At 45.0% G+C, this 27,571-nt stretch overlaps 1 protein-coding gene across 1 annotated transcript in view; it reads right to left on the bottom strand.

Annotated features, from left to right (window-relative positions):
* Positions 1–19,292, bottom strand: part of CA12 (carbonic anhydrase 12) — a 52,558-nt gene extending 33,266 nt beyond the window's left edge. The window contains exons 1-2 of the mRNA XM_081290652.1: positions 18,934–19,292; positions 14,473–14,493 (exon numbers count right to left, since the gene is read on the bottom strand). Of these exons, the coding sequence (XP_081146778.1) occupies positions 14,473–14,493; positions 18,934–19,018 (106 nt within the window). The 5' untranslated portion in view covers positions 19,019–19,292. The remainder of the gene's footprint in view (positions 1–14,472; positions 14,494–18,933) is intronic.
* Between the last annotated feature and the right edge of the window lie 8,279 nt (positions 19,293–27,571).

Genomic DNA, 27,571 nt, shown 5'->3' with positions numbered 1-27,571 from the left:
ATCCTTTGCAATGTCAAGGGCATGAAAGGTCAAAAGAAACACCACAGATAAATGCAATAGGTTATCTGGATTGAGTCCTGTATCAGAGAAACATGCTCTCAAGGACAATGTGAATTTCTGCTTTAAATGTGGCCATGCTTTCTCCCCACAGGCACAGCCCCTGTTCAATCCCACAGCTGTCTGACTGTACCCTTCCTTAGCCCATGGCTTCAGGCTCCCCTCCAGTCCTCCATTCTCCACACCAATGCACACCAGATCCTGGCATTACTTTACTGACAGTTCTTGAGAAGCTCCTCAAGCTTTCAGATAAGTCCCAAGCTCTATTGTGCAGGTCACAAGACCCTCACGACCCTACCCACTTCTGCAGGCTTTGTTTTCCCCACTACCATCTGTCAAAAACTGTAGATGGTCAAAGATTTTATCCTACTTGCAACCTCATGAGTGAGTCTGCCACAGTTCCATGGACACTGAAAGACGACATGGGACTCCTGGGTCAGAGACAAAAGAGAGTTAAATATTCACAAGAGTAAGATTTGCCAGTTTCCCAAGGCCCAGTTCCCCAAAATGATATAATGAGGGCCAGGTGATGCCTGTATATTCCAACCACTCAGCATGATGGCAGAGGAACTGGAAGCTTAGGAAACCTCAGTTTTTTAAAGGGGGAGTCTAGCAAACCCATCCAACATCGGTCCTCCAGGAAGACACCATCTTTATCATACTGGCAATAACCAAATCAGCTCTCTGCCTTGGAGAGAGATCTTATCTCTATTTTTCAAGGTTGTTTGCTATGAAAAAGAAATCCTTGAAAAGAGTCTGGAACAAAAGCAGTCAGCACCTCTGCTCATAGATGTACTGAAGAAACAGGACAGACCCATGGAAAACCATCCCCGAAACCAGTCTGCAAATACTAGGCTGCTGCCCTCCTGGGCCTCTCCCTGTGCTCTGTGTTCTTTCTCACCTGCTTCTTAAGGCCTCTATTGCTGGCAATGGGGTAACATCCTCATCCCTATAACATACCACTCCCACACATAAACATACGTTCTCCTTGCCCTACCAACTCCTCTGTCTTAAAAGAATTAGCTCTTCAGGTAGGACTTTGCTGACAGACACTTTTACCCCCAAATTGAAGTCATCCATCCCCTCTGTGTTCCAAAGCACCAGTGAACATTATCATAGCACTTAATCTGCACCATCGAAATACCTGTGTATGTGTCTGCTTCCCCCTCAGCTATCAGCCTGCTGAAGGCAAGGCTCTGACTCTGAACCCCCATGTCCAGCCCACAAAAGAGAATCACTGAGAATGGGCGGAAAGAAAAGTGAATCAGCTATCATTTTAAAGCCACCAACAGTTTCTTCCAGTCATCAGAGGTGGAGTTGGATGGGAAAATGATGAAGCTGGGAAGCTGGCTTGGGCAAGGGCAGGGCCAGGGGCTCATAAGCGCATTCTACATCTTGGTGAGGGGCCCTTTCTGTGTGGTGGTAGGGAGAGCTTCAAAACCCCTTTTTAGTTAAATAGATTCAAGGCAGGCAGCTACCCAGAATTTGTGGGGACATGTAGCTCCAATTGTGGATTTTCAAATCCTGACACTGCAGGCCCAGATGCCCGGCATTCTGTTTAGTGATCCAATGATAAAATTGGGTATGTCTTTATCAGGTCTGTGCCCTTACAAAGAATACTTTTTTAAAATATGAATTTTGACTATGCTAGACCAGATTGTTGTTGCCTCCCCTGTGATGTTATTTTAACTAAGTCAAGTGGTTTTCAACTGGGGGCAATTTTGCCCCTTAGGGGACATGGGCAATATCTGGAGACAGTTTTGGCCCCTGCAACTGGGAGATGCTGTTAGCACACAGTGGGTAGAGGCCAGGGATAGTGCAAAACATCCTATGATGCACAGGGAAGCCCCCACAACCAAGAAACATACTCAAATGTCCATGGTGTAGAGGCTCAGAAGTTCCAGGCTGATTTTATCATATTGTGGTTGCCCCACCTGGTCCATGTGGAAGAAGGGACCAGATACCACTTTCAAAGGAGATTTTCTTGAAGGAATTGGATATCCTTACTGTCAATCATCTTTGGCAGAAAAGAAGAGTGGGACTCTGACTATAGGAACAGAGAACAAATCCAGTCCACAATAATAAGGCTGATGCCTAAAACAGGATGGCACCATCTCATGCCATCTGAGGAGGCAGGATATGATCATCACCCTGGGGAAGAACTGATTACAGATATATCTGGTTTGCATTTTGAGGTTGTAGTTGCCTTGTATCAATCAAATTTTGTTAAATTCTGAGACCTAGTGAATTTGGGATATTTTTTCTTTAAAGCTGCCATTTAGTGAGCACTTAGTGTATGATGGGCATATTTCTTTATCAGGGTTGGCTAACTTTTTCTATAAAAGGCCAGAATGTGGGCTGGGATTGTAGCTCAGCAGTAGAGTGCTTGCCTAGCATGCCTGAGGCACTGGGTTCGAGTCTCAGCACCACATATAAATGAATAAATAAAAATAAAGCACCATCAACAACTAAAAATTTTTTAAAAGGCCAGAATGTAAGCATTTGAGTCTTTGCAAGCTATCTAGTCTCTGTCCCTGTTTAATTCTAGCTAGTGTGGCACAAAAGCAGCCACAGAGAAGATGTAAACAAATGAGTGTAGCTGTGGGCCACTGCAATTTTATTTACAAGAACAGTGGTAGGCTGGACTTGGCCCATGGACCAGAGTTATTATAGTTATTTTTCTGCATAATAACACTATGATAAAGGTACTATGCACTTATTTAATAGATGATATAACTGAGCCAAAAAGAGATTGAATGTCATGCCCAAAGCCATACTGCTCATGAGAGTTCTCAGTCTCCACTGTAGCAACTTTCAACACACTTTGGAGTGTCCACAGCCTGGACAGTGGTAGGAGTTATAAAGTGGTGAGAGGCACCAACAGATAAGACCTGGGTGAGTGTCTAGAGCTGGAAGAAGAATCGGCAATGGAGGGATTTGTGATTTTATAAACATTCCCTTAAACAGTCCCTGGGGAGTCTGGAAATAAGGAAAAGAGGGGATCTGATCAAAGAAATAAACTTTCTGCAGTTCTCAGGTTGGAGTTTGAACTACAGTGAATGTGGACTGGCCTGTGAACATTAACCTGATGTCAACCAAAGCCTCAATTAAGAGCTTCCACATGCCAGGCACAGTGCACATACCTGTAATCCCAGCTACTTGGGAGGCTAAGGCAGGAGGATCACAAGTTCAAGGCCAACCAGGGTGGTTTAGTGAGACCCAGTTTCAAAATAAAAATTTAAAAGGGCTGGAGATATAGCTCAGTGGTAAGTGGTAAAGTGCTTGCCTGACATACACAAGTCCCTGACGGAGAGAGGAAAAAAGTCCATTTTGATAATTAACCTGTAGCCCTATTACTGTTTTTTTTTAAAGCTACTCTGGGGTTTTGAAAAAACTAGCTTCTTGGTAATTCTTTTCATACTGAAGACCTTCATCTAGGCTAATTCTAAGTGTCTTTTTCCAGAAAGATGTGAAGGGAAATAGGAAGGTCAAGGGCCTTGGAATCATATAGCCAAGCTGCCACTCACAGCTCTACCACCTGCTAGCTATGTGACCTTGGGCACATTTCTTTGGTTCTCAGAACTTCACTTACAAAGTGGAGGCAACAACCGTCATCACCTAGGGCAGCTGCACAGAATCAATGTCAAAGTATAAGAATAATGTGTAGGTAAAACAGACTCTCATAACGCCAGTTCCCAGGACTTTCTGAACTGAACTGTCTTGATTCACACTTTTTTTCTTTCTTTCTTTCTTTCTTTCTTTCTTTCTTTCTTTCTTTCTTTCTTTCTTTCTTTCTTTCTTTCTAGGCTGGTTTCCAACCTTTTAGAGTACATTTGCCCTTTTACTTCACCAGAAATAAATCTAGGATTCCCTGTGTGTCTCTTCTTACTTCTAATAAGATATGCATGGTGATGTGGCATTTCGTTTCAGACTGGTTTATCTGAAATCCTACCAACTGAGATCAAGTGTCACCTTCTCCCTGGCTCCTTCTCTGAGTCCAGAGCCAAAAATTAATAGAGAAATAAACCATTCTTTCCTCTTTCATCAACAAATGTTTCTCAAGTACCTCCCTTAGGCTGGTGCAGCCCCTGTGGGGAGGGGGTCACCTCACATGCTGGGCAGTTACACCCTCCTTCTGGATAACTCTTCTTAGGGTACAAGTGGCTCCTTGCTAGCCCCTCGGGCCCCTCAGAATCCCTAGAACTGCTGTGTATGTAGCAAAACAAAACATGCTATTGAGGGGAGAAAATTCTCCAGCGATAATCTGACAAATTCATTAAGCAAGCTCTTGGTTATTGACCCAATAAGTGCTGTGCTTCATGGGGCAGTTATGTGAAAGGATGGTATTCAGTTCATGCAGTTCTCAATTCCTCTTTCCAAGGCATAACAAGATTTCTGACTGGTCATATCTTCACAATTAGACATGGGGGTCTTCCCTACCTTAACCTTGCCGACAGACAAGTTGCAGGGAAAGGTTTAAGGGTGGGAGACTCTTGGGGACCTGCCAACAGGAAGCTCAGAGGAGTCTTTTGCTGAGCACAGCTCCAAGCAGTAAGACCTAAACACATACATGTAACCCAGAAAACAGCTGAGAGGCTCACTTGGAGTTAAGAAGATGGGGTATGAGTGTGTGAGGGGGAGATATAGCTAAGAATGTAGATCTGAGGGACCCGAGGGGCTAGCAATGTAGATCCCATGTGAATGGGGAGGTGGGCATGCAAGCCCTTTTCTCTCATCAGCCTCTGCGGCCCCACTCTGGCCTCACTCAGTCACATAGTACAGAATTTGCTCACCACATCACTACTCCTGGCCCTACAAGCCAGCCTCTCTCACTTTGATCCACATTCCTGGCATGTCTCTTTACCCTTCCTTCTAAAATTACACGTCCCCCACCTGTGCCCACCCATGCCAACCCTTCATCCTGCAGTTTGTCCATTGCTAATGCACCATAAAGGGCATGATTCAGGATTGTTCCAAGAGGAGTCCTGCCATCTCTCCCAGTTGTATACTAGAGACGGTAACAATGCCTGGATTCCACTGTTTTTTTTTTTTTTTTCACTAGCAGCTACACTGATTTTTGATCCACATTTCCCATGAATGTGTCACAATGAGCTGTATCAGATGTTTGTTTATGTCAATAGGTATTAAGTCTATTGTGTTTTCTTTAACCACCAAGCCCTTTATCCTGATGAGGGGAAGAAAAGCGAGTTAATTTGTCTCTGACAAATCTACATTGTTTACTTTTTTAATCCTGTATTTCCTCAGTGGCATGATGTGTTGTGTAGGGGTCACAATGCCTGGCATAAAATAAGCATTGCCACATGCCTGGGGAAGTGCATCAGGTGGCATCAGGAGACAGAGCTCTAGCTCTGCCCTTTGTGTTCTGTTTGGGCCACTGTGACTCTGAGTTTTCCTGGCCTCATCTCTAAATGGGGCAGGACTTGGTTGACTACATTGGCATCCCCAGCCCCAGTCAGGGCCCTTCTAGGCCTATATGAATGCTTTGTGAAACCCAGATGAAAATGGGCACTCACCCACAGGCAGGCTGCACGAGCCAATGATGGTGTTAGCTGTCTACATTTCAGGCTAAATGATACCAATACATCAGGACACCTATTGCCCTTCCCATTGGTTCAGAGCCACCATCCCCCTTCCCGTGTCCCTCTGCATTTCCTTCCTCCAGTGGTTTACACTCAACCCCTCTCCACCCTGCAGCCAAGATAATCCTTCTAAAATGCTTTGCCATCATGTCATCTACTTAGAATGTTCCAGCAGTTCTCTATTGCCTCCCCGGCTGGCTCAGGAGCTCCTCATGCTCCAGCTCTCACCCATCTCCCCAGCCCCTTCCTTCCTCATTGAGGGAATCCCCAGCATGTACCAGCCTCCTGGCTGATCACTGCCTTAGTTGTCCATTTGTCCCAAATGGCTTTCTATTCCCTGCACTTTGTCTGGATAGCTCTGACATGTCCTTCAGAACTCAGTTTGGAATCCCCTCCTCCAGAAACCTCCTCTAGTCCTTCTCCAAAACACTAGTGAGGTCTCTCTCCTCTGTATTGTAAAGCCCTGCTCACTTGCTGTCTCTCCAGACTCTCAGTCCCATAATGAAAGGGACCAGGGCATGTTCATCATTTCCTTAACACCATCCTATTTCTTTAACCCAACACTTGCTTTTAGTAATCACTCAATAAATATTTGTGGAATGAATGTGAACCAATTATCTCAGGTGAACTAAAAACCTTGATTTTACATGTTTTTGATTAATAACAAATGAGAACTTTTAAATTATTTCATATATATTAATCTATTTTTAAAAATACAAAAATAGTCATTTACTGAAGTTGAAGCTACCAATTTGCTCCTGGTTGTGAAAGCCAAAAAGGGAACTAGTCATTCGAATGACTGACTTTGACTGCCTTACAAAATGTCTTTGTTCTACAACCTTGAGGAACACCTTTTCTTCTTTGTCTACTTCTCATACACTTTCTAGAAGATGAATGACCAAGGAAGGACCACCCTGCGAAAGCCCCAGGCCTCCTTTGCCAACATCACATATGTGCAGTAGGTAAATCTCTCATCCTGAGGTTTTCCTGAACCTTGTGTCCTGGAAGGAGGGACAGCATGTACCTCTTGCCCTAAACCTGCAGGTGTCCTTACGAGGGCTGGACAGGTCTCCTCAATTTTGCCCAGAGTTCATGCAGTTGATCTAGTCACATGCTAAGGATTGCAAAATCATTTTAAAAGTTAAGGTCAGCTAAACGAACTATTTTATTTAGCGTAATTCCAGTTCTGAGTCAACCTTTATAGACACAAGGAGGTGGCAGCTAGTATTTGTTCCTTCCTGGTTGGCATAAATCAAATACTTGACAGATAATTGGAAAGCTTGCTCCTTAAAGGGATAGTTTTGTAAGCTAAAAGAACAGCACCTAAATTACTTTGCTATAATATTTGTAATACTGACCCATTACTACCAAAAAGCAAATGTGAACTGTGAATTGACCAAGAGGTAGGAAAAGCTACAGTTCAAAATCTAGGGCTGGGGTTGCGGCTCAGTGATAGAGTGCTTGCCTGGCATGTAAGAGGCACTGGGTTTGATTTTCAGCACTGCATATAAATAAATTGTTTTAAAAAAGGTCCAGGGACAACTTAAAAAATAAAAATTTAAAAAATCTAATATGATTCCCCACTGTTCCTGTATGTTGCCGGACACAGTACATATCAGCCATTATTTTTACATCTTTGCCTTCATTGTTTTCATGACTTAATTAATCATTTCAGCCCCTGTGTGTTTGTAAGCATCTGCACCATGCTTCTCAGTGTTTGTGGAACAGCTACCATATTTCATTGCTTCTAGATGTCATTGATTGTAAGATCTATCCCATCTCAGAGATGCCCCAAAATAGGCATCTTAGAATCAATAAAATGGGCTCCTTGATCATGGCAGGTGCTGCCTCTCTCTTGGTCTATGGCATGGGCCTGGAAGAGCTTAACTTTTGTTCCTGGGTCCACAGTGCTGTCTGTACCTGCACTCTGGTGCTACCTTGTAAAAGAACACAGTAACCCACAAGGAAAGAAGGTTCTGGTTCCCTCAGAGACTGTAGGCTCCTGCCAAAACAATCTCATTCCTTCTCTTCCTTCTAGAAACCAGACTTCCTAGTCCCTGTCTGAAGCCACCTTCATCACACACTTGCTCTGAATTTAGCCCCTTTGCTCTAAAGCTTTCTTTAGGCTGAGTTCACAGGAGACTTCAGGCTTCTCTCTTCCTGTGCTGGGCTGCTGAGGGCCTTGTGTGAGGCTAGGTCTAAGCAGCTCAGTGCCCTGATAGCCAGCCCAAGCTTCCTTCCCAGGCTCAAGCCTCCATTCCTGAACCTTAACCCAAGAGTCAGCCCCTGCGGCCTGCGCCAGGAAACAGGGGGTGCCTGCCCTCTAGGAGCCCAGTCACATGGCTGAAGTGGACATGGTCATATAGTCAGGTACCTGGACCCTAGATACCAGGAAGGCACCAGAGAGATTAGGTCCAACTTCACCATGGTGTGAAGGACAAAGTTAGAGAGAATGTTCTGGCCTGAGACACTCTTGGGACAAGAGCTTGGAGCCCTGGTGTTTTGTTCAATTCCTTTCATTCTCAGAAAGGAAATGCCCTGTTTGTTCAGCATTATAAAAGAAGTTCCTCCTGGCGGTGAAAACTCAACAGTTCAGAAAAGTGTGAGGAAGCCAAACCTTTCTTAACATTAATAGAACTCTCCTGTGATTGGTCCTCTAGGGTTATGAGACCTTTCCCCACATACTAGCCAATTTCATCTACACCATAGCTCTGTGCCGTGAAGGCAAGGAAAGTGGCGATTAGCATTGTGTTGGCCTCTTTCTGTGGGTGATCTGATTTGATCCTTGCCACAGACCTAGGCTGGTTCTCAGACTTGAGTGCACACCAGCGTCACCCGGAGGGCTTGCTAAAATGATGACTGGGACACCCGCAAAGTTTCTGATTAGTAGGTAGACCTAGGATGGGGCTGAGAATTTGCATTTTAACAGCCACACATGGAGACCCAGGTGAAACTGAAGCTGCTGGTCCAGGGACCACACTTTAAGAATCATCTACAACCCCAATTGTAGCTGAGGAACTGAGCTCAGTGAAATCAAAGCTCAGACCAGCCTAGCAGATAGTCCCATAGTGGTCTGCCTGTTTTGGGAGTCTCTACACCTCCCACTTCTTCCCCCTGGTTTCCTGCCTGCCCCTCATGCCACCACATATGTCTTAAGGAACAAGTGCTAGTTCCTATCTCTTTTCCTTAGCTGGCAAGGCTAACTGTGAACACTAACAGGCAGGCATTTCAGCAGCTATAGGCCAAGATCCTCCAGAACACACATACACCCCAACTCAGGAAAGATGAGAAATAATTACAAATGGGTAGGCCAGATGCAAAGAGATCCTGGATATCACAACTTGAATTCGAAGTAACTGGAACTATAGCCCAGATTTAATAAATGATAGGAGGTCACATTACAACTCTCAAGGGAATAAGGATTCAGTTCCCTAGTATGAAACACAAGTCTGACCCTTTCCAGCTCTCCAAAGAGTGCTATGGGTGTCTCATTCATCTCCTGGATGGCAGCTGGGAGCAGGGGAGAAGGCCACGGGTGTGTTTGAGTTGGCTGATATTCACCTTTGAGAAAGAGAAAAGCCCTCCTTCATTAAACCATCCTTTAATCTCATGTGCTCCCTAACTGCCATTTTCAGTTTTTCCTTTGGATCTAAGGCCTTCTCATTATACTGCAATTCGAAGGTGAAGTCACACAGTGTGTTGATCCCTGCAAAGGACAGGAGGCAGAGTTTACCTCCTAGCCTCCTTCATGTGTTTCATCTAGTCTTTTAGTGTTTGGGAAAGGGTCAGAAAGGGTGTCCAGAGGCACAGGGCAAGTTCACTGGGAGCAACTTATTCCACTAGATGGAGGACAAAAGGTGAGTGGAGGTGGGGGCTGCAGGACCTGAGGGACGTGAACAGGAGGCTTGCCCCCGTGAAGTCTGATAGGGAACAGACAGGCGGGAACAGTGAGAACATGCTAAGGGAATAATTCTATAAACAAGACCCACTGTGTGACTCCCACATGCTTTCTCTTTTAAAAAACAATTTACCTGCGGCCCTTCCTGGCTTAAGTTGACAGGATATGTGTCACATTCCTCAGCAAACTACCTGTTATCTGCAGGAGAAATGCAGGCCCAAAATGCTGATAACAAGAACGCCAAGTTACCCTCAAGGAGGGCACTTTTTGTGACCCTTACCCAAACCAGATTCCTGAACTCAAGGAGATAAAGATAATTCTCTTTCACCATGAAATCTTTAAGAACAGGTTCCAGTCAGGATGGGCCAAAGGGACTATGGGTATCATAACCAGTGGGGACTTGAAAGTCTGATTTCATCCTGCTGTCAGTCAAAAGTCAATGGATTAAAAAAAAATATGGGATATATACACAATGGCATTTTACTCAGCAATAAAAGAGAATAAAATCATGGCATTTGCAGGTAAATGGATGGCGTTGGAGAAGATAAAGCTAAATGAAGTTAGCCAATCTCAAAAATTCAAATGTTTTCTCTGATATAAGGAGGCTGACTCATAGTGGGGTATGGAGGAGGAACATTGGAGGAATAGATGAATTCTAGATAGGGCAGAGGGGAGGGAGGGAAAGGGAGGAGGCAGGGGATTAGCAAGGATGGTGGAATGTGATGGACATCATTATCCAAAGTACATGTATGAAGACACGAATTGGGTGTCAACCTACTTTATATACAAACAGAGATATGAAAAATTATGGTAAATATGTGTAATAAGAATTGTAATGCAAAAAAAACAAAGTACATGTATAAAGACATGAATTAGTGTGAACATACTTTATATACAAAGTTATGAAAAATTGTGCTCTATATGTGTAATAAGAATTGTAATGCATTCTGCTATTGTGTATTTAAAAAAAGAAAAGGAAAGGAAAAAAAAGTCAAGAAGTGGGCCTGGGCAGAAAGCTCTGGAAATGTCCCTGGAACCTTCAATAAAAATGGAAGGCAGGAGGGGCAAGCCATCTCTCTCCTGAGAAGATCCATTCTTTCCCTTCAGAGTGTCCCCTTTTCCCCTTTCCAATCCCTTCTAATAAACTCATATGCGTTATTCTGGTGACATGTCTAAAATCTTTCTGACATGATCGCAAGAATCGAAGTTTGAAGGGGGGCCGCAGCACTGCCTCAGTTTCTTGGAAGGCCTCTGCCCAGTAACAGAGCCCATACTGGTTGCCAAAGGAGACTGCAACGGAGACTCTATTGTCTAGGAGAGGAGCCAAGGAGTGGATCTGGGACAGCAGTGTGAGTACATGGCATTGTCTGGGTCACACTGAGTCCTGCTAGAGCCCAGGCCAGTCCCATCATAGCCGAGAAGCTGGGCAGGAGCCCCTGTGAGCAACTGCAGCCAGCTGCCAGCCCCTTGCCCCAGCAAAGCCCCCATGTTCCCAGAGTTCTCTGCATGGGATGGAGTGGCTGGCCTCATGGATACCCTTTGGGGTGGTAACTTAGAGAGGTGGGACTCACTCTCCATCCAGGAGAGGCCTCAGCATCCATGTTCCTCTCCCCTCCTATCACCTTTAAAATTTGTCTTTTCTTACCTGCCCTATATCTATATCAGATAGTGGTATTTGTTTCTTTCTGAACCAACCCACATCCAAAGAGCATTGTTGGTTACTATCAGGAGTGAAGCGAAGTGCTTGTCCTCTGCTCATGTGCTGGTTTTGGGTCATTAGCTCCAATGTAGGCTTTTGTTGTTGTTGTTGTTGTTACCCTGTTGTTTCAAACACACTGGAATTTCCCCCCTCCTTAGAGAGGGCTAAAACAAACAAACAAAACCCTATAAGGGTAAGGATGATTCTCCCAGCTAGATGGAACTTTTTAACTCTTATATTGAATTTAATATACACACAAATGAGTGCAAGGATCATAAGCCAACAGTTTGGCGAATTTTCACAAACCTGACACAGCAGTCATATCAAGGACCTGAACATAAACAGCACCTCCTTGGGTCACCTTCTGGTCACCCCCACCCTCTACTAAGCACCTACTATTCTGTTTGGGAGCATAGGTTCATTTTAGCAGGCTGGAGTTTGTCCTCAGTTCATGTGACAGCATGACTTGCAGTCACAGTTTGGAATAGGAGAAGCCACCAGGGCTCCCCAGAATTGACTTGGCACTGGTTTGACTGGGGAAACATAGGTTTTTGTCTTTCTTTCTCTCATGATGGAGAAAATCTCAACCCAGCAGATATTTAGATGCTGTGTCAGTCACCCAGGAGGAGTTCTGGGCAGGGCTGCCCCATCTTCGTTGTCAGAAGCTCCTCCTCTCTTTGGGGTGCCATCTCTGTGTCAGCCTGGTGATCTACATGCAGGGGATGGGGGTAGAATTCCCTCTCCGCACACCTCCAGAAGCCCCACCATGTGCACCAGGCAGCAGGAAGCCCGGAGGCAGGATGACTCAGCACTGTCTACGTGCATTGCACAGAAGCTGAGTTCTGTACCCTGGAAAACCAGCATGTAGCACTTGGTTGGACTTGCCCATTCAGCACAGCCCTGGCTGCTTGGAAACCCTGCCCTCCAGCACCAATGCTGGGCCCTCTGTTTACCTATGACTTGGAGCACAGGCCTGCCACCAGCCCCAACCTGTCTGTCCCCTGAACCATCCTCCATCTTCCTCTTCCACTTGTCCCTCTGAGGGCTGACCACACCACATGCACCCATTTCACTAATGAAAACCAGATTGCTTTTGAGCTTACCCCATGCAAGTCCGGGCTTCATCAGACTCTGCCCTCTGCTTCCTCAACAAAGAGCTGCTCTAATTGAACAAGGCAGAAGGGCAGAGGTCTGGCCAGGGCCAGTGGTCAGAAAGAAATGCTCTGGACCAGTTGATAGGGTTGCTTAGAGAAGCCCTCATGGAAGAACACTGTGTCACAGGTGGCAGCAAATCTTTTCCTCCCACTCCTAGAAACAGTGACTCTCTGTTCCCTATAAACATCTCATTCTGCCTGGGGGGCTGTAACAGAGAGGCAGGGAGCCCTGCAAAGACTTGATTTGGATTTCCAGTAGAAGAGGTGGGGTAGAAAGATCTTGAGAACCATGTGGTCAGCGGTCCTCTAACAAAGCATTCATAAGATAAGAATCGCTTGGGGACTGCAGTTTTTGCAGTCCCCTACCCCCCTCTCTCCAGCCTATCATGACTGAGGCTCCAAAATATGCATTTTTGGACAGCATTCCAGGTGATTCTGATGTAGGTAACCCCAAGCCACAGTTGATGAACACTGATCTAGACAGACATAGCCCACTCCCCTCCGCACCAGATTCAGAGAGGAAGGTAAGGCTCACACGACTCACAGAAGATCATACTGTTTAAGGCCCAGAATTCAGGACCCATCCTTTTTTGTGTAGGTCACAAACATTCCCACCATCAGCATACAGACACAGCCCACCAGAGGGGTCCACAGCCCAACTCATTTGATTCTTCCTTTGTGAGGTCTCTCACCCAGCCCTTTCCTTCCCTGTTCATGTGCTTCCTTCAAGTGCCACCTTGCTCTGTCTTCCCTTTGCGCATTCGATGTCCTTATCACATCGACCAACAGACCTTCCTCCACCTTCATTGAATCCTCCCCATCTTCCAAGGCCTTGGGAAAAGACCAGTTCCTCCAGGAAGCCTTCCTTAACTATTCAACCCTCTGAGCAATCAGAGAACCGAACTATTTATTTATTATGTTGTTATTACCTCTTATATTCTGCTTTCAACTGTGAACTATAAGTAATTCCAAGTTACAGACTACAGCCTACCCCTTAATTACATACTCATTCAGCAATGTGCTTTGCATATCAAAACATTAGGGACATTAGCAATAATGGAGCTATACAATGCCAGAGCCAGGTAGCTGTTTGGTCAGTTCAGTGACTTTTCTACACCTCCTGGACTAGTAAACACCCCAAGGCTAACCTTTGAAAATCAAGGTTAGGGCTTTCCCTGGACTATGTGTCCACTGCTGTAATCAACTTCCCTGACTGTCGCCACCCCACAGCCATTGCATCTCATAGCTTTAACTTTGGCAGCATAACTCTGCCTGCTTCAAATGCCTCCTGGGCCAGTGTGGTCAGTTCCAGTCTCCAGAACAATATATCTTGTGTATCTTCTATGACACTGTCCCTAACAAAACATTATTGTTAAGTTTCTTGTACTTGCCAGAGGAACAGGTGCCTGGCTTCCCATTCCCACTCCAGCAATGACAACATTCACTGCAGTGACAATTCAGTGCAATGACATGGTCAAGCCAACCTGGAGCTGCCTATCTTGCAGGCCTGCCAGAGTGACTACATGTTATTGAACCACAGAAACTCTGGGGCATACCTAATGCTCCTCTCTCCATGTAAGACAGCATCCCTCCTCTACCAAGGACCAACCATCACCCCCTCATCCATTACTTGCTTATGAAGATGGAAACAGGAAGTTAATTCCAGATACACTGACAGCTCAAGTTCTAGGGCCTGAGCCAAACTTTCAGAAAGGAGTCCTTTATTCTTTGTTTATTGTAGGAAAAATGTCCTATGAGGAGACAAGTTTCTCTCTTGCCCAGTGCCCTTGCAGTCTGGAGGTACCCAAAGGTTTGGTAGAAATCCCTGTAGGAATCTGGAAGCCTTAACCCTGTGGCTCCCAGCTCAAGTGCACAGAGCAGGCTATCCGTGTTGGGAAATGCAGTGTGTCACCCTCTTGTGGAACCGTCCCTTGGGGATGCCTTCATCCCTTCTCTCAACAATACCAGCACAACTTTTCTGATCCCCTAAAAGCATGAAGTTTCTGGGTTTGCATTAAATACTACCATCTCCTTAAAAATATATATTTAAAAATCTCTACTTACCAACATAGGTCCACTTGGATCCTACAAAGAACAAAAGGAAACAAGTAAGTACAACTGAACTGAAGGAGTTAGGGAAAACATGACAGATTTTGTTTTGAAATGGGTGAGATTGAAAAGGAGGTGGATACCCAAAACTTAAGACTTCTGAGTTTAAGTCAGAACCTCAGCTTCTCAGAACAACTGTACTCCACTTGTGGGCTCAGGATGGGGAATTCATGCAGGGCTCATGTGTTCTTTTTCAATTTTTTTTAATAGTTGTAGATGGACAGCATGCCTTGATTTTATTTGTTTATTTTTACGTGGTGCTAAGGATTGAACCCAGTGCCTCATACAAGATAGGCAAGTGCTCTGCCACTGAACTACAGCCCCAGCCCTCATGGGTTCCTGAATAAATGCCTCCCAGATATCTTAGAAAATCCAAAATGTAATTGTCCAAATAGGTAATACTTTCACATGGCTCAAAAAACCTAAAGCAGCCAGAGGGTCCATTCATTAAAATCTCTTCCCCCACCCTTGCTCCCTGTTTCCATGGGACACCTGGTTTATCAATGGACTGTGAGCCTTTACACAGGATTGCCACACATGTCTGTATTTATATCCCCCTCCCTTTCCCTCACATAAACATCAACCTTCTGCAAGCTCTGTTCTATATCTTGCTTTCCCCCCAACTCAACATACCCTGGAGAACACACCAGCACACAAAGAGCAAAGCACTAATCAGAGATGTGAGACATTTCCTCTAAGAAAGCTACCATCCCTCTCTGAGTTAGTATCCCCAGAGGCAGTAAGAACGTGGAGGAGTGGTTCTGCTAGGAACATAAAGAGAGTCACCTACCACCTCCCACTCCACACCCTTTACGACATACAGGTCCTTTGTTCCTACATGAAAAATGTATTTTTAAAAAGTCATTGCAGAGCTGTGTGCCTATCACCCTACCTGCCCACCTTCCTCTTCAGCTCTGGAAGAAGACTGAGCCCCAAGCTGAGATGCATCCCCATGTGTCTCAGGGGACACGTCCAATGAGGGGAGGTGCAACTTCTAGGCCCCTCTCTCCAAGCATCGCCAACTGCGATGGGAGAGCACCGCTGGAAAAGAAAGAACCTCACATCCCCTTTCTCTCTCTGTTTCTAGTAAAACTTAACTGGCATGCAATCTGGTCATTTATCACAGGGGCATTTTCTGCTGGAACCAAAGGTGATTTTTAATAGTTAAAAGAGGACTTTGTTGTTCTTGTCCTATTCTATTTCTTTGCCTCCATGGGAAAACCAAACTTGTATATAACCCCCAAGTTTACTACTGGCCCTTTCACTGAAATGTTGAGAAAAGAGAAATATTACCTTGGAACCAACCCAGAGAAGACATTGGACCCTTTTTTGGAAAATTTTCCTTAACTGTTAGTTTGAGGGTCCACCATTGAAATACAATCATGGTTTTCAGAGGTAGGAAGCCAGATGATTGCTGCTTTGCCAGGCAGAGCACATGGATGTCCAAGAGGTAAAAACCCAAGTAAGAGGGGCATTCATCCTCTTTCCAAAGAGAAATCCTGGATGTCCCCAGAAAATATCTGCTGCCTCTGAGCAGCCCTGCACCGGCCAGGAGGTTGCATTGCACCTGCCCCAAAATCAACTCCCAGATTTAATACATCTTCCACTATTCCTCCCCAAAGCTTGCTAAGCTGAGGTTTCCCCCAGTACTGTAGCTCTCATTCTCAGATGAGGCACCAGCATAATACTCTGGTAAACTCCAAGACAGACATTATAGAGTACATCAGGGACTGTAAAGCCTCTGACACAGGACTGGGGACTTGTTGAAAAGCAGCAGCAATTCCTGTCCTCTGCTCTCTGAACAAGCCCTGCTTGACCCTGAGGACTCAGTGTCTCAGGTACAAACGGTAGTGTCAGGAGGGACATAGGGAGGGGAGAAGCCTCACTGTAAAATGAAGGTAGGAATGGTGAGTCAGAAGAGTCAGTAGGGTTCATCAGTGGAGATCAGGGTCCACCCTGACTCATCAGCAGCTCCAATCCAACCTTAGGAAGCCATTCTGAAAGTGCACCCGCATTCGTGGAAGTGTTTGCTTTACTGAGAAACCTTTCTCAGTAAAGGTTTCCCACCTCTAGCTTTAGGGGCAGGAATTTTAACAATATTAAACTGACCCTACAAGGTACTTTAAGCCAAGGCTTCACTGGCTTCCTGAGGGAGTAGTTCCTTTCCAGAGGAAAATCATTCTCCTCCTCAAAAGTTCATCTGTTTCTTCCAGGAGACTTGGGCAGCTCAGCCAATGCCTGTTAGAACCTGCATACCCTGTTGGTGCTAGGCAGGGAGATGCCCTGGAGGGGATGCCATGGGAAAATGAAGATTTGGGCAGGGGTGCATGGACCTGCCTGTTTTCTGTCCTGGGTGCTAGAACCTTCCATGAGTAACCATTATCTGTCGTCCAGCAGCCAAAGACTTCCCAGCTCTCCGGAACAGGTTCAGGCAGAGCAGACTCTCCAGAATTCACTGAAATGCCCCTTAGCAACAGCAACCAAGAGTTCCAAGGTTTTCTCCCGAACCTGGAGATCATGATCCCATCCTCCCCTGGCCCCAGCTGTTTTTCTTGGACATTCCTCAGTGCCAACTGAGGGAAGCTTCAATGCTCCACAGAAAGCAGATCACACTTTGACCCTATTACTCAGCTAGCCCCTTTACCCCAACCTTGTGTTAATGCTGATGTTCTATACACCTCAGTGAATTTTACTTTGACCTTGTCTCCTGAGGCAGTCAAAAAGACAACATAGCAAAGCAATAAATAACGGGGGGGGGGGGGGGAACAACTTGTGTTCTCAGAGTCTAGGGGTAGGTAGGCTGGCTAATCAGTGTGAGATGAGGTCAGGATTTCTACTGCAAACTTCCCTCACCTCAACTTGGAGAATGAGGAGGGAGGGGCCAAGGAGAAGGGGAGGAAAGAAAGAGAGAGAAAAGGAGAGGTAGAGAAAAGGAAGAGACTAGGGAGCAGCTCCCCAAAATAAGGGAAGCAATGAGCTTTCAGAAAGGAAAGGTGGCCAATGAATGGCCTTTCTCTCTTGAATCAACTTGAGACTGAAAAGAATTCTAGCGAACTTCAGTCTCAGAACAGCTTCCTTGAGAGGAAAATTTATGCCAAAGTTTGCAGTTTAAAAAATTAATTTCTGGACCAAGGATAGAGTTCAGTGGTAGAGTGCTTACCTAGAATTTACAAGGTCCTGGGTTCAATTCCCCAATCCCTCAAAAAACTTAATTTCCACTTTTATGTAACTCCTTTCTCCTTCATTCTGTCTCTCCCACATGAAGGAAATTATATTAAGCAGATCATGCCAGCCAGAAGATTAGAAGTTACTTTAAAGCAATCCCACAGCTACTCATACCCAGCTCCTTGCCTTTCCCCATGTGCACAATGACCTCCAAGAGGAAAGGAGGCTTGGAGCTCTGATGCTGCTGAGCAGGACCAATTTCCCATCACCACTGCTTAGCCAGGGAGAATTGATTTTCAGCCATTATAATCCCTCTTGGTTCTTCTACAAATGTTCCAACCCAGCCTGGGTCCAGGAACTGTCATACCCACAAGTGTCTCCACAATTTGGGACAAACTTTGTCAAGGGTAGGAGCTCTCATCGATTACCCAGGACTCTTTCACAAAAGTCACCATCTACTCCCCAGAAAAGTGCTCATCCAGCTGATGGAGAGAGGGGTAAGAGCTTAGTGCTATCCTTTTCTTATTCCAAGTGATTCATTAACATGGCCTTGGACTTGAGCCCACACTGCAGGTCCTGCTACCCACCTCCACCTCCTCCTATTCCATTCTGCACCCTCAGCCTCCAGCACTTCCAGGTAAAGCACCCTAATTACAATTATAAATAAGGTGTACGTGTGTGTGCATGTGTGTGTGCACATACTGTACATTCAAGATAATAGAATCCTCCTGGAGAAAAACAATGTTTAACAATGGGATGCATTATCCCCTTGACTTGGAGATAACAAACAAATAACGACAAAAACCCTACTACTGTCTGAGGGTTGTGCAGTAGAGCGGCAGCAAACAGTTCCTGGTGCTCACACCACTCAGATGCCCAGTCTCTTCTCTACTGTCTGCATGTGGATTAGAGGTGCGATACTTTAAATCCTGGTTCGGTCTCTCCTCCCTGCTTAGCGAGTTCCCAAGCCACATCTCCAGAGATCAGATGGCAAAAAAGCACCATTAGAAAGACAAAGTGCTTCTGGATCCATTCAACCTCAGCAAAGGAAAACTGGGCATCCTTTCTTTAAAATGTGTTATTCCATACACTGCTTTCCCGGCTCCCCCAGCAATAATTTTACTTTATCATTAAGAGCCCCGCAGGAAATCCTGTCCAGGTGGGGCTGAGTGGGGTAAAGAAGGAATGGAAAGAAGGAAGGAAGGAAGGAAAGAAGGAAGGGAGAGAGGAAGAAAAAAAGATAAACTTCACCATTCAGCGGGGCTGGGCTGCAAGGCTGCTGATTCAAGATCACCAGCAGGAGGACAGTCGCTGCACGCAGGCTGTGGTGGGGCATCTTTTGCTCCTGGCCGGTGGCTCCTGACTCCCGGTCGGCAGCTGGCGACTGCCACTTGCTTTCGGACAGCGCCGCGCAGCGCTCGCAGCCAGCGGGGCGCGCACCAGGACTGCGCGCGCGTAGCCGGGAGCCGTGGCTAGCACGTCTGCTTTTCGGTCTCCTGGCTCCCCCCCGCCGTTTTTATGGAGCGACTCAACCCCAACCACATGATGTCATCGTGCGGGGAGAAAAAGAACGCCCAGCCTACCGAAGGGCTGGGGCCGCAGGTCCGAGGTGAGTTGCAGCCTTGACTTCAGCTGTCCTCCGTAGCACTCTTCAGAGCCACTGCTGACCTGGGGGGAGCGAGCGAGTTCTCCGTGGCGGCTGCCTGCAGGCGTGGCGAGATCCGCCTACCTATCTCGGTCCCATCCAAAGAGGTGCATCTAGGGATCACTTAAGTGGTCGTGGCCTTCATCTGTCACTGCTCCTATTTAGAAGCCACTGAAGCACAATGTTATTTAAGTCAAAGTCTTCAGGGCTCCAAGCATGCTCCTGTTTGGACTGGCCACAGGTTCTGGACTGTACAAGATAGCTAACAGGCTGCATTCAATTCAGAAATTCTGTGACGTGCACAGAACATCCCGACTAGGTTCTTAACTTCAAAACTTAAAGGTAAAGAAATTGGGAATCAGAAAATAGTTTAATGGGATATATGTGAACAGCTTTATTCAACAATTAGAATTTATCCTAATAAAAGATGGACAGACAAGGCCCATGCTAGTTCATGACATCGATTCATCCTTACTAAGAAGCTGATCTCTGGGGTGGCAGTGGAAGAAAAGGACTTACATTATTTCCTGAGCATCTACTGTGTGACAGAACACTGCATCATGTGTGTCTAGATGTTGTGCATCTTGGTGCAAATTAGTGTCTAAGTTCACTTTTCTCACATTTCTGTATGCTTTGCAATTTGTGCATTCATATTTCTAGTCAGGTCCCCTTTATATTTAGTCCATATGCAGCCAGCCATTAAGTCAAAGGTTTTATTAACCTGCTGTCCCCAATACTTCCTAAATCTTCCTGCTGCTGTTACTGCCACTTGCAAATCCTACCACTGGCTTCCTGAGGCCCTCTGACTATCTCTGCTCTGCTCCTGATGGTGGGCTTGGTTTCCACCCCACTCAGGGACCCCAACCCTACTTCCTACAAACATTGCTCAGAACACATTGGCTGCATAAAGATGCCACCACAGTCCTGATACATAACCCCTGGCTTTCTGACCTGGCCCATTACGCCCTCTTCTCTTGACCACCCTCTTCTCTAGCCAGACCAGACCTTACCAATCTCAAGTCCGTTCTGACCCTCAGCTTAAGCAGACTGTTAGGCTGGCTGTAGTGTCCTATGAAGCCTCTTTTTCACATGATTTTGGTGGGAGCGAATATCTTCTCTCCTGACAACCACCAGGAAGTAGATGCCACCCACATTTCAAGGGGTGTTACTGTTCTGTTCCTATCGGCTCAGCTATTGTGTGAGTAATAAAGAGCTCTGCAGTCTCTTTAAGGAAGTTGTTACAGTAAGAATCTTGTCACAAGTACTTCCAGACCACAGGAGGCTTAAGGATGACCTTTTCTGCCTGATAAAGAGCCTTGAGCAAGCTCTGGAGTGGCAAAGGAGTATTTGCTTGTGGTTCTTGTTCAGTGTCTGATTTGTCCTCAAGGGCAGTCAGTTTAGAAGATGAGATGGATTAGAGAACCCAGGAGCCTGGGGAGGAGCCACTGCAGGTTCAGAGATGCAGAGACTGAAACTGTTGGGGTGAAATCATTTGCCACACATTTCACAATTAGTTCAAGGTGGTAAACTGGCCTATGCACACACCTGCTGTTATTCCCATGCCAAGTATTTTTCCATTATATCTGGCTAAATGTTAAGTTCTACTTAACCTTGAATGTGCACTTCTAAGGGATCACCAAAGATGAGGGAGTTAAAAAGGGGGAAGGGATAGACTTAGTAGGCCAGTAAAGCTAGATTGTGCACTAGGGTTTATGGAGAGAAAAAGGAATGAAAAGTTTACTGCATATCTAAATCAAAAGAGTAGGTAGCAAGTAAAAAAGAATCAAGAATATAAACTGAGACCTAATTGCCCTAAGTACTTTGAATGAGCTTTAAAAGGAGAGGAAAAAAGATATTCTTAGGTAATCAGAAGGGGAGGGCAGGAAGCCAGCAGAAATTGGTGTAATGGTCAAACTTCAAAAGTATTCAAGCTGAATGTCAAGGATCCCTCCAGCAAACAACACACACCTAATCAGCTTAAGTTCCGGACTCTGGGGATCCTTTCCCTGCTCCTGGAAACTTGTGCAGATGAACTTGTAAGAACTTGCTCTGCCTTAGCAGGCAGGGCTATTATCAGCCAATAAATAGCCCATTACCTGATGAGATGAGTTATAATGGAAAGTGGACCTTCTGTACACAAAATGTAGTAAATGGCCATCAAGTGTCACACCCAGGCTCCAGGGCACAGTGCCCCTCTAGAATATTACCATTTGAATAGATAGGAGGGTGAGGCTGGTGAGTCAAAGGGCAGAGGAGTACCGAGGAAAGAATGCAGGTTTGGTGTTAGGAGATCTGGGCTGAAGTGCCTTGCCCACCACTTCCTCACTGTATGACTCTGACTGGCACACTTTCTTCACCTGGAAAGAGCAGGTGATAATCCCTGCCTGTGGACACTGACAGAACTGAGCTAAGGCTGGAAGGAGATAAGGCAAGTGGAAACACTTATGCTCCTCCATTCATTCATTCATCCTCTGTGTGCTAGGCACTGCATTGGGCATAAAACAAATAATCTCATGAATAACTATAAAACTATAATTTTAGTAAGTGTAATGGAAGGTTGATATATAACCCAAAGGGCCCCATTCAGTTCTGGGGCAGTGACAGAAGACGTCATCAAGTGTGAGATTAGATTCTATGACTTTATAAAACCTTTGAAATGCATAACCAGGCCAGGCTCCTCTTTCCCAAAGATGGTGCTGTTGGTGGTATTTGCACCTTTCATCAGCTAATTGTTGGCCTTTTGAGTAGAAAGTTTAGATAGAGGGAATTTCATTTCTTAAGAATGAACTCTTCAAATAGTGTCACTCAATTGGGAATGTGCCTTTGTATGAAGCGAAGGAAGGACTGCTAAGAAAGAAAGAGAAAGGGAAGAGAAAAGAAAAGGCAAGGCAGGACTGCTGGGAGGAAAACTAACATTTATTGGGCATCTACAGTTTGCCTGGCCATGCATGACCCTTCACTTTCACAGTAACCTGTGGAGACAGTGTTAGGTTTACTATTCTATGTATGAAGAATCTGAGACTTGGAGAAGCTAAAAACTTTGCTAACACAGGTTCACGGGCTTTTGAATGGCAGAGACTGGATTCTTAGCCCAGATGATTCTGTCTCCAAGGCTCAGAAAGGCTCTTTCCATGCCTATCCTACAAATGCTTCAAATGGCCGAGTATGGTAATGAGTAGCTGTAATCTCAGCAACAGCCAGGGTTCCTAAATTCAAGGTCAGCTTCACTAACTTAGTGAAATTCTGTCTCAAAATAAAAAGTTAAAAAAAGAAAAAAAAGAATGGGGATGTAGTCCAGTGGTAAAGCACTCCTGGGTCCAATCCCAAGCATCCCCCCCAAAATATTTCAAATGGGGATGTTTTATTACTGAATTCATCTGAGATGTGTATTTTCCAATTTTATAGATTCTGTGATCATTTATTTGTTGAACATAGGCATAATGTGACAATTCTGGAAAATAAATAATGCTCAGCAGGGGACAAGGCTGTGTCTTCTCCAGGCCCCTTGGAGTTACTGAGGGATCCTATACTCTGATCTATGCCTGGAGCATCTGCCAAAATATGATACAAAGAATCTGAGAACTCAGAGCTTGATTCCACACAGTTCTCCAGCAAAGGAGAAGACTGAGCTCCTTGTTATATTAATGAGTTCTGCTTTGACCTAGGAAAGAGGAGGAAGAGGGTATCAAAGAGAAGGAGAAAGGGAGCAAGAAGGAGAGGGAGGGAAGAAGGAAGAAAAAGGCCAAGTGTACCCTTTGCCTAGTGCTGAAGCAACCTCTCGGCCAAAACTTATATGGACCCACGGATCTGGGTGCCAAGGTCCATCTTTGAAGTCAGCGTTGTAGTTTTATTTGCATCTGCTCTACACCTTTACAGTGATGGCATGGAATCATCACCTCTATGTGAACCCTACCACCCTGCTCAGTGTCAGGCAGGATCAGTTGCAAGACCGTATGACCTGCAGGAAAGAATGTAGACTCCTGGCCAAACTCTGGGATATTAGTAAGCCTCTTGTCCTGAACATACCACTGTTTTTTGATCTGTAAGCTGGAATAAGAATGTCTATCCTCAGCTGGGCGCAATGGTGCAGGCTTGTAATCACAGTGACTTGGAAGTTTGAAGCAGAAGGGTCATCATTTCCAGGCCAGCCCGAGCAACAGCAAGACACTGTCTCAAAACATTAAAGGGGCTGGAGATATGGCTCAGTGGTAGAGTACCCCTGGGTTCGATTCCCAGTACTGCAAAGAGAAAAAAAAAAAAAAGGAATGGTTAACTCCACACAGGGGTTGGAGCCATAAATGTGAAGGTGCTTTGGGGCAAAAATAAGAGCACTCAATGTAAGTTAAAATATCACATCCAAGAGTGGGCTTGAAATGAAATAAAATTGGTTTGATCTCCTCTTGGGTTTGCTAATCTAAGAAAATAAAAACTGGATTCCAACAAGAGACATGAGTTCTCAGTCTAGCCATGACATAGTTGCCATGGTTACCCTAGTCCCTGTTGTTTGTCCACTGAATCCTTCAGCTCAAATTTCTGTTGAGTATGGAATAAGGGCTCTCCATCAGACTTCCATAAAGTTCTCAGCATGATTAATAAAAAATGATACAAATTTGAAATTTTATATACAGAGAAAGCATTTTTAAGGGAAACAAACCTGAAGCAATACACTTTACCTCTTTCCAGGTAAGTTATTTGGAAGACCATGGTTAGCTGATACTACTTAGGAGACATCATTAAGCTGTAATAACTTAAGGTTTCTTGCAGACATCTCTCCTTTCCCATCTGCTGGCTGCATCCACTCTCCGCCAACCTCAGGGGTTTGGTCCAGATCCTGGTCTTGATCTCAGTCTGAAGCTCGTTCCTCTCAACACTGTTTTTCAAACTACTGTGTAATCATAGACCACATTTCAGCAAGCTCACAAGGGCCAACATAAAATCAAATCTGGCTGGGCATGGTGGTACACATCTGTAATCCTGAGGAGTCGGGAGGCTAAGGCAGGAGGATCACAAATTCGAGGCTAACTTGGGCAGCTTAGCAAGAGCCTGGTAGAATGCTTCTGGGTTTAATCCCCAGTACTGGAAAAAAATAAAATAAAATCGGACTTTTGCCCTGAGTCAAATAGGTCAAAATGGTACATTACATGAATGTGGATTTTGAAATTCAACTACACCACTCACTACCCTGTGTGATCTTGGACAAGTTACTTCCTGTCCAAGGCTCACTTTCCTCCTGGTCAAAGAGATAAGGGCCATAGAGTCAGTGTACCTCAAAGGTACACAGGCAGGACTAAATATAATAAGCTAGGCATGTGAAGAATCTAGCATAGTGGCGAATAATAGGCACTGTGTAAAGAGTGGTTCCCTCTAGAAGGGGCCTGGACTAGCTGAAAGGGGGCTATTTTGCCCCATAGTTCCAACCCTGATTTGGGCAACTTCACCAACTCCCATGAATCCTAGGGGACAATGATCAAAGATTTCCAGGTATTGAGTTACCCAGTGGCCTCTCAAAGAATTTTGGCTTTTGTCATCACGAACTTAGCCTCCCTACTGAGGTAAGATGGCTTCTAAACAAGAAGACTCAAAACCACTGTACCACAGGAAATGTCTGATCCATTGAAATTTGGAAGTGGGAGGTATTCTAAGCTCAGAGATGCCACATCTTCTTGGAATAGGTTGTCAATTTCCTCCTGCTTGGACACTCTAGTTCTCTACAACTGCAGCAATTTAGAAGCTGACCTTTTATTTCAGGTGCTTTCAAAGAAAACTGGCAAGCAACCTGCAGTTGCTTGTGTTTCAGCTTGTATTTGTCTCTCTTTGCTATCAGGTACCAGGAACATTCAGTGTGCTTCTTCCACTTCTCTTCCAGCTGGAGTTGGTGCACTGAGTGGGATCTTATTTAGGCTGCAGTTCCTGACAGAGTTCAGTGGGTTGAGAGCGTGGTGCAGTTCGAATTGCTGGCTTTTTGGCTTGTATAGGTGAAGGCCAGCTCAGCAAACTCCCCCTCAGACGGATCAAGTTAAACTGATTTTCTGGCTGGGATCCATCTTCCTCTCAAGTCCTGAGAAAGAGCTAAGTTATGGTTGGTGGCTGGCCAAGCAGGTGAGCAGCCAAGCCTTTACAGTTCTCTCACCCAAGACATCACAGTCAGTGAACTCAAGACATGTCCCCAAGGAAACATGGTGTGGCATGGCAAGCCCACAAAGATGACTAAGGAAAAGGAAATCTTAACTATAGAACTAATTACTTTGTGTGTGTGTGTGTGTGTGTGTGTGTATCTAGGAATTGAACCCAGGGTTCACTGAGCCACATCCCCAGATCAGTTTTCTCTCTCCTCCTCCTCCTCCTCTTCCTCCTCCTCCTCCTCCTTCTTCCCTCCTCCTCCTCCTCCTCCTCCTCCTTCTTCTTCTTTGATTAAACTTGCCATCCTCCTGCCTCCCAAGCTGCTAGGATTATAGATATGTGCCACTGTGCCTGGCTCTACGGAGCTCATTCTTAATATATCTACTCCACTTGAAATAAGAGTATGGGGCTCACTTTGTGGTGATTATGACTGGATTCCTTATGTTTATTAACACTGAGATGCAAAACTTGATTCTATCATATATTTCTCTTTACCATTCAGAACTTTCTGGGTGGTAGAAATGATGGCAAGATAGAGTTCTTAACAAACATTACAAGAATCAGAAAATAGAACCAAGGCCAGGTGCGGTGGCACATGCCTGTACTCCCAGCGGCTCAGAAGGCTGAGACAGGAGAATCTCGGGTTCAAATCCAGGCTCAGCAAAAGCAAGGTGCTAAGCAACTCAGCAAGCCCTGTCTCTAAATAAAATACAAAATAGGCCTGGGAATGTGGCTCAGTGGTCGAATAACCCTGAGTTCAATCCTAGAAGGAAGGAAGGAAGGAAGGAAGGAAGGAAGGAAGGAAGGAAGGAAGGAAGGAAGGAAGGAAGGAAATAGAACCCAAGAACTTAGACTCTGTACAAATTCTGTTTTCACTGGAGGAATGGATTAGGAGAACTACCTCAGTCATTCCACTTTTTGATGGGGACTACTTAACCTCAGTGAAAACATGTAAAATTCTTTTGCAATATTTAGGAAGGACATCATAGTCCCTAATTAAAAAGGTTACTAATGCTTGTAACTAGAGTTGTTTGTCTGTTGTTGGAGGAGGCATCAGATCTGTCTGTGATAACAAGGCTCCCTGGGCTCATTTCATCTCTGAGAGAAAAAATAAAATGATGCAGGCCCACTTCATAGGAAAGAAATGAGAATGAATTTAGACAGAGTGAATGAGAGAAAGCCCATCATAACAGGCCTTATATAAGTAGCAGCCCATAAAAGGGAAATAACTGGAGGAAGGCACAAAGAAGAGTTAGGAAGAACAGTGAATGTAGCTCAGCTGGTAATTTGTTTCCATTTTTCAGACACAAGGGGAGAGAAATGGGTCCTGGGGCAGGAGAATTTGCAACATGATGATTTTGTGACCCTTTAACCTGGAGTCGGATGCTGGGCAGTAGGCTGACTGGAAACAAACTTGAAGTGTTGAACTAGAAGAAGGAAGTGTCTCCACTGAAGGAGTTTTAGAAACAAAGTTATGTGAAGGGATTTTTCTTTCCTGGGCTAAGTACTGAACTCAAGGAGAGGGTTTTTGTTTGTTTGTTTGTTTGTTTAAAGTAAAAATAAATAAATAAATACCAGTGATCCATCCTATCTGATAGCAACTCTTCATTCTTATACATTCCAGTCTTCTTATTGTTTATATAAAAAAAATTACCTGGTTATTTTGGAGTAAAGATACTATTTTAGGTATACTACTTTCTAAAAAATCTGACATTGGATTATAAACACTTTCCCACATTTCTACATAGTCTTAGTAATTTGAAGTCAACAAATCTTAAATCAAGTTTCTAGCTGGGGATGTAGCTCAGTTGGTAGAGTGCTTGCCTCACATGTACAAGGCCCTGGGTTCAATCCCCAGCACCACAAAAATAGAAAAAAAAAATAGCTTATCTGAGTAAGTAAATCAAGTTTCAAGAAGTAATGAAGTCTGGGAAGATATGTGATTTAAAAAAGGGAGTCAAATTTCTCAAGTGACTTCCTCAGGGTCAGAGAACTCCTAGATGGGCAGTGAAGGAAAAGGTCAAAGTATCCGATAAGTATAACCTGGGTAGACTGTGGGCTCGATGGGGACAACAACAGGAAGTGAGTACACACGTTGCTGGTGACAGGAGGATTGCAAGTCCA

This window comes from Spermophilus citellus (genome assembly GCF_964194105.1).
Source record: "Spermophilus citellus genome assembly, chromosome: 4".
Lineage (NCBI taxonomy): Eukaryota > Metazoa > Chordata > Mammalia > Rodentia > Sciuridae > Spermophilus > Spermophilus citellus.
The sequence above is the reverse complement of the archived record's forward strand: the minus strand, read 5'-3'. Positions and strand labels throughout refer to the sequence as shown.